Source organism: Bos grunniens, chromosome 5 (assembly GCF_055505025.1).
Source record: "Bos grunniens cultivar Pamir isolate PY7600 chromosome 5, Bosgru_T2T1.0, whole genome shotgun sequence".
NCBI lineage: Eukaryota > Metazoa > Chordata > Mammalia > Artiodactyla > Bovidae > Bos > Bos grunniens.
In genome coordinates, this window is record NC_141169.1 from 6,563,222 (window position 1) to 6,573,851 (window position 10,630).

The 10,630-nt window shown below is 40.7% G+C and overlaps 1 protein-coding gene across 2 annotated transcripts; it reads right to left on the reverse strand.

Moving 5' to 3' along the window:
- Positions 1–4,702: 4,702 nt before the first annotated feature.
- Positions 4,703–8,928, reverse strand: BBS10 (Bardet-Biedl syndrome 10). Of its 2 annotated transcripts, none has more exons than XM_086398798.1 (2): positions 8,638–8,928; positions 4,703–8,084 (listed from the first exon to the last, which is right to left on the reverse strand). In XM_086398798.1, exons 1-2 carry the CDS (start codon positions 8,820–8,822, stop codon positions 6,104–6,106), a joined length of 2,166 nt encoding a protein of 721 aa, XP_086254924.1. In that variant the 5' UTR covers positions 8,823–8,928; the 3' UTR covers positions 4,703–6,103. The 2 variants fall into 2 exon arrangements, with proteins under 2 accessions (XP_086254924.1, XP_086254925.1); XM_086398799.1 differs by having other exon boundaries at positions 8,592–8,898.
- Positions 8,929–10,630: the final 1,702 nt, after the last annotated feature.

A 10,630-nucleotide genomic window follows, 5' to 3' on the forward strand; every position in this document is an offset into this window, starting at 1 on the left:
CCGCTACCCAGTTACGGCTAAGAGAATATTCCCTTTTTGACTGTATCTTTTTTTTTGCTGTAAAAGCACTGATCCATTAGTGTGTATCTCACATCGTTCTTCTTCTGTCATGACCTTGCATTTCCTTAGGTCAGGATCCTTATTTTAGCTATTTAAGGGGCATTCTATATGTGTGTGCTCTAAATTTATTTTTTTTAATTTTATTTCATGTCAATAAGTAGCATTCAAATGGCTCAAAAATCAAAATGCCATAAGGTATACACTGAGAAACCACCTCTTCCCTATGCATGTCTGTCACTGTCCCTAATCCATTTAGTTTGTGGATCCATCTAGATTTGTATGTGTGCTTAGTCACTCAGGTATGACCTAAATCAAATCCCTTATGATTATACAGTGGAAGTGAGAAATAGATTTAAGGGCCTAGATCTGATAGATAGAGTGCCTGATGAACTATGGACTGAGGTTCGTGACATTGTACAGGAGACAGGGGTCAAGACCATCCCCATGGAAAAGAAATGCAAAAAAGCAAAATGGCTGTCTAGGGAGGCCTTACAAATAGCTGTGAAGAGAAGGGAAAAGCAAAGAAGAAAAGGAAAGATATAAACATCTGATGCAGAGTTCCAAAGAATAGCAAGAAGAGATAAGAAATCCTTCTTCAGTGATCAATGCAAAGAAATAGAGGAAAACAACAGAATGGGAAAGACCAGGGATCTCTTCAAGAAAATCAGAGATACCAAAGGAACATTTCATGCAAAGATGGACTCAATAAAGGACAGAAATGGGATGGACCTAACAGAAGCAGAAGATATTAAGAAGAGATGGCAAGAATACACAGAAGAACTGTACAAAAAAGATCTTCACGACCCAGAGAATCACGATGGTGTGATCAGTGACCTAGAGCCAGACAAGCTGGAATGTGAAGTCAAGTGGGCCTTGGAAAGCATCACTACGAACAAAGCTAGTGGAGGTGATGGAATTCCAGTTGAGCTATTCCAAATCCTGATAGATGATGCTGTGAAAGTGTTGCCCTCAATAGGCCAGCAAATTTGGAAAACTCAGCAGTGGCCACAGGACTGGAAAAGGTCAGTGTTCATTCCAATCCCAAAGAAAGGCAATGCCAAAGAACGCTCAAACTACCACACAATTGCACCCATCGCACATGCTAGTAAAGTAATGCTGAAAATTCTCCAAGCCAGGCTTCAGCAATATGTGAACCGTGAACTTCCTGATGTCCAAGCTGGTTTTAGAAAAGGCAGAGGAACCAGAGATCAAATTGCCAACATCCGCTGGATCATGGAAAAAGCAAGAGAGTTCCAGAAAGCATCTATTTCTGCTTTATTGACTATGCCAAAGTCTTTGACTGTGTCGATCACAATAAACTGCAGAAAATTCTGAAAGAGATGGGAATACCAGACCACCTGATTTGCCTCCTGAGAAATCTGTATGCAGGTCAGGAAGCAACAGTTAGAACTGGACATGGAACAACAGACTGGTTCCAAATAGAAAAAGGAGTTCATCAAGGCTGTATATTGTCACCCTGTTTATTTAACTTACATGCAGAGTACATCATGAGAAACGCTGGACTGAAAGAAACACAAGCTGGAATCAAGATTGCCGGGAGAAATGTCAATAACCTCAGATATGCAGATGACACCACCCTTATGGCAGAAAGTGAAGAAGAACTCAAAAGCCTCTTGATGAAAGTGAAAGTGGAGAGTGAAAAAGTTGGCTTAAAGCTCAACATTCAGAAAACAAAGATCATGGCATCTGGTCCCATCACTTCATGGGAAATAGATGGGGAAACAGTGGAAACAGTGTCAGACTTTATTTTTCTGGGCTCCAAAATCACTACAGATGGTGACGGCAGTCATGAAATTAAAAGACGCTTACTCCTTGGAAGGAAAGTTATGACCAACCTAGATAGCATATTCAAAAGCAGAGACATTACTTTGCCAACAAAGGTTCGTCTAGTCAAGGCTATGGTTTTTCCAGTGGTCATGTATGGATGTGAGAGTTGGACTGTGAAGAAGGCTGAGTGCTGAAGAACTGATGCTTTTGAACTGTGGTGTTGGAGAAGACTCTTGAGAGTCCCTTGGACTGCAAGGAGACCCAACCAGTCCATTCTGAAGATCAGCCCTGGGATTTCTTTGGAAGGAATGATGCTAAAGCTGAAACTCCAGTACTTTGGCCACCTCATGCGAAGAGTTGACTCATTGGAAAAGACTCTGATGCTGGGAGGGATTGGGGGCAAGAGGAGAAGGGGACGACAGAGGATGAAATGGCTGGATGGCATCACTGACTCGATGGACGTGAGTCTGAGTGAACTCGGGGAGTTGGTGATGGACAGGGAGGCCTGGCGTGCTGCAATTCATGGGGTCGCAAAGAGTTGGACACGACTGAGCGACTGATCTGATCTTAGTCACTCAGTTGTGTCCAACTCTTTGCGACCCCATAGACTGTAGCCTGCCTGGCTCCTTTGCCCATGGAATTCTACAGGCAAGAATACTGGAGTGGGTAGCCATTCCTTTCTTCAAGGTATTTTCCCGACCCAGATATCAAACCTGGGTCTCCTGTATTGCAGGCAGATTCTTTACCGTCTGAGCCAGGAGGGTTGGTACTAATCTCTTGCTATTTACAAAGCTCCATCCTAGCCTCACTCCCCCCAGTGCTGTGATGATGGAAAAACATATTCTATTCCTTTTGGAAGGGAATGAGTAATTTCTGATAAAAGTTCAGGCTCAAATTGAACTCTTCCCTGTCCGTTTTAGTCTAAAACATGGATATCGTAACATTTCCAGTGTAACATGGTTAAACAACTCTTTGGCTAAAGCCATTGAAGGATGTTCAACTATTTAATGTCTATTGTTTTGGGAATAAAAATGGATTGTGCTGGCCCAATGAGAAAAAATAAGGGGTTCGTAAAAGTTATTGGGGAGAATGTGTTTGTGGACGGTAGACTGACATATAACTACAGAAAACAATAATAAAAACCTCAGTTGAGAAGCTTTTCTCTCCCATGGTATAGCAGATTCTGTTTTCCAAAGATAGCTGCCTCAGCATATCTCATCCCACATGCTGTTCCTATAAGGTGACATCGACATTTCCCATTGAGTGGTGGGACCTGTGTTCCCTCCCCTTGAATTTCAGCTGACCCTTATGGCTGCCTGAACCGACAGAATACAGTGAAACTTGTCCAGCTAAATCCAGGCAGCTCTCAGAACCATGAGAGGCAATGATACAGTGATTCAAATCAAGTACAATTTGAATAAAATTTTTGAATGAATAAAAATATTCATCATGCAGCAATAAAAACAGAACATGGTCTTGATTTTAATCATCTTCTACATTTTCTTTGGTCTTCTTTAATTTTTATTCAGATTTTACTTTAGTTTTATCTATTTTTGTTGCAGGTCACCTCAAACCCTTTGTGGAAGTGGGTTTAAGTATAACATAACCACATTTTTTGAAATGCTCTTTTATCTAACTCAGTAATGTGAACTCTCTAGTGTTATTCTGCAAAGGACAAAGATGACCCATGAAAGCTTTATCACCATTTTTGAGGATGTTTTTAATGAAAATAAAAAAGATTGCTTTGTATAGACCTGTTCTACATTTTCTGCTTCTTTCCCCTGCAAACAGATTCTTTTCCATGAAAGTTTGATAGAAATAATTAGGGCCTCATCTATGAGGACCAGAGCTCCCTAACAGACATTTATTGGCTACTACTATGTGGCAGATATTAGATTAGGTACCAAACACAAACATTCCCAGCTTACAAAGGGGCTCCTGGACCAGTGACTATTTATAGCTATAAACGCCTACCAAACGCAAGGCATGGGCATGCATGTTTTTGAATGCCTTCACTGATGGAGAAGTATTTAAAACAACAGCAGCAAAATAAAGCAAAGTTATCAAGAGACCTGACAGGCAATTTAAAAAAGTGAATGAAAAAAATGATCCAATAATTTTACAGTACATCTATGTATCTATGGATTTAGTATAAGAAAGAGAAATAATACATTCTCTCCATAATCACAGAAGTGAAACAGTGTTATCACATATAACATAATATGTCCAGAGTGGCTTGGCTCAGATGGTAGGCTAAGATGGTAAAGAATCTTCCTGCAATGCAGACCTGGTTCGATCCCTGGGTCAGGAAGATCCCCTGGAGAAGGGAACAGCTACTCATTCCATTATTCTTGCCTGGAGAATTCCATGGGCAAAGGAGCCTGGCAGGCTACAATCAATCCATGGGGTCTCAAAGAGTCAGACACAACTGAGCAACTAACACTTTCGCTTGCATATAACATAAACCTTACAAAAATAAAATTTTACTTAATATAAAAGATTTGCAGGGATGGAACGTTAGATTTTTGGGTGTCACCCTGTGCCAGGCTCATGCTGATCTTATGGATCACATTTTAGTATGTGTGCCGCCCAACTGAGCATGGGACGTTGCTGTCTTTTAATATATTGTCAGTCATTGCTTTTTCAAGTTTAACTCTAATGAAATTTTAAAAATTGGTTTTCCTCCATTTAATTTCAGTCCAACTGGTGTTACTACCCACTACACATTAACCTTTAAGGAAAAGCGCCTGAAGGTAGGAACCATATCTATTTGTTTACCACAGCATATTCAGCATCTGGCACACAGCAAGCACTCAAAAAGAATTTGTTGAATTAGTAAACAGGAAACACATAATTAGAACAGATTAAAGAAAACAGTTTTATTCAACAAGCCCTTCTGAATACTCGGTATGAACTTAATACTGCCTGGGGTGTTACAGAGAACTATCAAAAGTAGAAGATATTGCCCTTATTCACAGCTAGAATCACAATATTTTTTTGCATTTATAAACCTTTAAAATATAAACATTAAAAAATTCATATTAGACATAAATATAGCAGTCTCTCGGTATCCAAGGGGGATTGGTTCCAGAACACACACCCAGCCCCGCCTCCCAGGAGACACTAAAATCTGTGATGTTCAAGTCTCTTATAAAAAATGGCACAGCATTTGCATATAAGCAATGCACATAGTCTTTGTACTTTAAATCATAGATTTAGATATATAGAGATATATAGATATAGATATAGATATATATATAATCATAGATTATAGATTACTTATAATCCCTAATACAATGTAAATACTATGTAAATAGTTGCCAGTGCACCTGGCAAATTAAAGTTATGCTTTTGGGAACTTTCTGTAAATTTTTTCCCTGAATATTTTCAATCCACAGTTGGTTGAACCCATTGATGTCCAACCCACAGATCAGAGAGCCAACTGTAACCCTCAAATTATCTATTACTACTGAACTATGGCTATGCATACAATACAAGAAAGCCCAACAGATACATGAACTATCTTGCAAGCTCTTAGAGAACAGGAGAAAATGATAGTATGATTTTCATATTCTTTTTGGAATTATTTCAACTAAAGAAATGAAAATAAATACAATCCACAAAATCCTATTTATGGTAACATATTCAATGGTGCATGAATGGTGAAAAAAATCTATCCAGGCTCTAAATAAGGGGACAATTAAAGTAAAAAATAATTTTACTTATATACTGTTTGAGAAAAAAGAATGAGACTTTTGCTACAGAAATTATGAGTAGGGAAAATGAATCATTTTCAATAAGCAAATAATATTTTATGAACTAAAGTAGGATGGCATTTGGAGACTTCATCCAAATCTGAAATTATTCTATTAACTAACTATAGAAAGGCAAGGCAGAAGGGAAGAAGAGTGAAAAAAGATACAGAAAAGTAAAAGGGAGCTATGAAAAAACACTTTCCCTCCAAACCACAGACTAACTCAAGAGCTGAGACGCAGGGACACTGGGGGAAAAAAGATCCACTTACTCAGATCCTGGCTTCACTCAGCCAGACTTCCTCCTCAGAACTGTTCCATAATGAATGCAGTCTACAATATTCATATCTGAACGTCTGGTGGCCTCATGTACTTCTAAAGACTTTAAAGTTCTGCTGTTTTCCTAACGAGGTTGAATTAACTTGAAAATCAGTGGTCACATGCCTGCCTTGTTTTATGGCTTGAGTTGGATTAAAACTCTGGTTAATAAAAAGCTTTCCATTTTATAGTTCTTCTTCTGAATCTTGATCATAAACTTCCTGAGGCTGTCTCTTAATATTGATTACTAAGTCAACAGTCAAAATGTTTGTCAAGCACTGAAGAACTGAAGTTAGTAATTGGTATTTACTAGCAACTGATTCCAAACCTGTTTGGTTGCTTATCATGGGTTGATTGGTTTGCAGTGCCTGGAGAGCTCTTACATATACTTGTGGAAAGCTGTAATTTCCTTTCTTAGACTTATATAAGATTTTGGGAACGCCTAAAATTGCATTGGCTATTATCCTACTAACCATGGTTTGTTCTGATTGCTGGCATTTTTTGGCATAGTTGAGAAGATAGTAATGCAATAAGATCTCAAAATTACCACCCACAGGCAAAACACAACCAGCTGGTATAGATGAGGAATAGTAACTTTGGGAAGTACACGTCTCTAGTGACTTATACCTCAGTGGTAAAATGCTGTCCTTTCTAGCAAGTTTTGTAACCTGTAAATTTTCGTAAGAAATTCCCCTTCTGGTATTCTCTGGTTTTGAGTTAGCAGAATTACTCTCAATAAAGGGTTCATGGTCATCCATTATCCTCCCTTTGTTTGGGGATGAACATCTCAATGTTTCATCTGTCTGGTATGAATCTGTTACTGCCACTTTTGGTGTTGAACACAATACATTTTGCTCTAATTTGACGCTTGGAACTATCAAATTTGAACATACTTTTAAATTCGTTTGAGTTTTTGCCAGTTCACCTTTGTTCTTTACAACAGTGTCCTGATACGACCTTTGTATTGAGCTGTTAACTATTTTTGGTAACTCATTACTCTCTCTACTATTCTTATATATACAAGGACCTGAGGTACAACTTTGGTCACTGGTTTGTGTCACACAATTTAGATCAAGGTCTTTAAATGCTTGCCGAAGCATTTTAAACGCTCCATGTAAAGCATTCTCATGTTGTTCCACAAGCCCCTGCACCGGTCCACAAAGAGCTATACAATGTGGTGCGAATGAACAGGTGCTCATCAAGCCAAGATGAACAAACCTTTTGGATCTAAGGATGAGGGGTTTACAGAATTTCGCCAAAGCAGTGTGAGAGAGTTCATACTGAGAAGAGGCCTCTGGTAGTACAAAGGGAGCAAGACCAATGACTCTCTGGATCAGAGAAAGTTCTTCAGATGATAAGCACTCCACCACAGATATGCCATTCAGTCCCGCACAATAAATTACCAAGTCTGGTTGTTTCACAGTAGATAGGAGTAATTTTACATTCTGATTCTGTAAATGTTTCACTATTGCTTTTGTTCTTTCTGTAATCCAAAACTGAGATGTCTGAAACTGTGCTTCTGAATTTAGAGTAAACTCTGATCCAGGAATTGAAAAAAGAGGCTGAATGGTTTCTGTTACTATCACTATTCTTATGTCACCATCTGCTGGACAGTACACAGAAAAGTCTCTCTGAAGCACAAGCCCAGCTATGATCCTGGAATCGGAAACAGGAAGGCCAGTGACACCAACTTTCAACTCAACAAAACAGTCATCCACTATCTCCAGTACTTCTTCAAACCTACTTTCACAAGCTGTACACTTGAAAACATAGTCACACATCAACTGAGATATCAAGTTGTGATTATTTCTTCCCACTCTTCCACAAAAGTATGCTCCTAAGAGCATCTCTAAAGAGCTCCTACACAATGTTCTTTCTTTAGTGCATGAAGAAAAGATGGACAAGAAGTGTCTACTTAAGTAATGGTCCATAACATAGTCTAATATTTGTGTCTGAAATGTTAGAAAAGCTTGGGAAATAAATTTCCACCGACAGCAATTTTTCCAATGCCTTCCACAGGTTTGAATATTTTCAAAAAGGAAAGAATCCTTTTCCTTGTCTGTGATCTCACGAAGTCCTCTGAGTAAATGGCAAAGAAAGACAATAAATGTTTTAGCACCATCTCCTGTTTTTCTTAGATGACTGGAAACACAGGCCACCATCACCCTGCACAAGAAAGAAGGAAAGCAACTCAGATTTTCAGAGGGCTGCCTTTCCACATCTGAATCAAGTTGAAAGCATGCTTTTACATCTATAAAATGAGAATACTATCTCCTTGATGTACTTAGTTTGTTTTTTCCCTTTTAAAATTTACTTAAATATAGGCTGAATGGTTTCTGTTACTTAAAAGGGAAAAACAATAGAACCACCATTGTGCTATTTAAAGATTCTAGGGTTGGGTCGAGCTGGAAGGAAAGGAGAAACGCTCTTTTCAGTTGTGGAATGTTCCCTAGGATCCAAGGTCAGTTTTCTCCAGAAATAGCTCCCGAGAAGCCCTGACCTCTTTACCATCTTCCGGGTTATTGGACCTCTAGCTTCCACTGGCAGAATGGCTGGGCTTTTTTCTGCTGGGCGAGAGGGAGAAGGTCAGTTTTCCCAAAGAGCAAAACCTTACGGACAAGAAGTCCAGGGAGATGAAGTGAGGTGTCCATCTGGAGTGCGGGACGTGAGTACCTAAGTAGAGGATGCTCTAAAGGGCTGCAGCCTGCGTCGCGGGTACCTGGCTATGGGATGCTCTAAATGTAGCGCCTTCAACAGGCAGCCTCCATCCCGGCTGAGCAGCACCTCGCCAGTGGGCTTGGTACACAGAACTTGCCGCCCTTCCGGCCCCAGGCAACCGCTCACGATGGTTTCTAGCACTTCCGCCACATGCAACGCCACCGTCACAGACCCCGCAGCGGCCATAGCCCTTCAGGTTCCAGCGGCCTACGCACGCCGCTTGCAGAAAACCAGGATTGCCTGGAAGGAATACAGCGCGGGTACCGCCGGAAGCGGAAGGGGCGGGTAGAAGACCGGAAGCCGGGGCAACTAGGCTTCTTGGTTGGGCGAGGGTCTGCCGTTCCGCCCGTCCACCGGAAATTGCCCCGCAGTTCGGCCAGTAGAACTAGCGGTCCAAAAGCCCGCTAAGGTAGAAAAAAGGTCGGGGGTTTTCTGAAGCTGTCTCTGGAGAGGACGCTGAAAGCCCTTCCCCAGCTTCCTAGGTGAATTCATTCCTTTCCTGGAGGCTTCAGCTGCCACCAGATCTCTCCTTTCCCAGGAGCTCGGCACGATAGTGGAGGGACTGGGCCCTGCGGCTAGAATTCGGTTCGTTTCCAACTGCCGTCAAAAATTAGTTCCCAAACCTCTGCCATGAGCTTGTGCCTATCCTGTCCACATTCTGCACCAGCGGTTTTCTTTCGCGGTGTGGGCCAGATGAGGAGGGCCTGGCCACGGTCACCAGCTGCAGGCTTCATGCTTTCTGCAGGTGGCTTTGCCGCATTTCCTGGGCTTGAGTATCAACAACATGAAATCCTCGCCACCGCAATTTTCTTTTTCTTTAGCAGAGGTGATAAATGTGAGGACTTACTGGTAATCAATAGTATGCTTTAAAAACAGTGACCCAGGATTATTGCACACAATCCGACGGCAGGAAAAAAAAAATACTGTTAAGCAGAAAGAACATACTGTTTCGTACGTTAAGACACGCCCCTCTCTTAAGGATGAAATGGTAAAGAGCATGGGCTTAAGATTTACCTGTGTTTGTTGTGCCATTTACATCTGTGACATTCTTTGTCTCCACTTTTCTCATCTTAAAAGAAAAAATGGTGATATGTAATGGTGGCAGTGGACAGTTTACAAAGCTGTGGGATTTGGGGGGTATTTTTTTGGCATGGTGTGTCATAAGTACTAGGCACTCAACAAATACAACATACTCAACAAATTACCGTCAAGTGTCACCAGTGTAGGGACCCACTATTTCCACAAGAAAGGGATATTTTGTAAGGTTCAAAAGAATTATCAACCCAATACAACTATATAGGAGTTTGGTCAACATCAGGAAAATGACCTTTTAGATGTTTCATTGAGGTTGAACAGTGAGGGGCTATTTTCCCTATCCTTTACTCCTATGTATAGGACAGGAGACACCTGTAAGCCCTCCCATTCCCGGTAGTAAGACAAAACTAACTCGCTCTTAGCCACAAGCAACTGAGGGGAGCAAATACTGGGTTGGAGGATGAAGGAGGAAAACTAGAGGAATGATATCTTGTAACATATGTGATGTTGATGTTGACTCAGTTGGGACTAATAGATAATTTGTGGGGGAAAAACGTTTTCATGTGAATTTCGTTATCTATGTTTATGTAAGCAAACCATTCAATATCATGGTAATCCAAGTCTATGCCCTGACCAATAATGTGGAAGAAGCTGAACTTGAACAGTTCTATGAAGACCTACAAGACCTTTTAGAACTAACACCCAAAAAAGATGTCCTTTTCATTATAGGGGACTGGAATGCAAAAGTAGGAAGTCAAGAAACACCTGAGTAACAGGCAGATTTGGCTTTGGAGTACAGAATGAAGCAGGGCAAAGGCTAATAGAGTTTTCCAAGAGAATGCACTGGTCCTAACAAACCCCTCTTCCAACAACATAAGAGAAAACTCCACACATGGACATCACCAGATGGCCAACACCGAAATCAGATTGATTATATTCTTTGCAGTCAAAGATGGAGA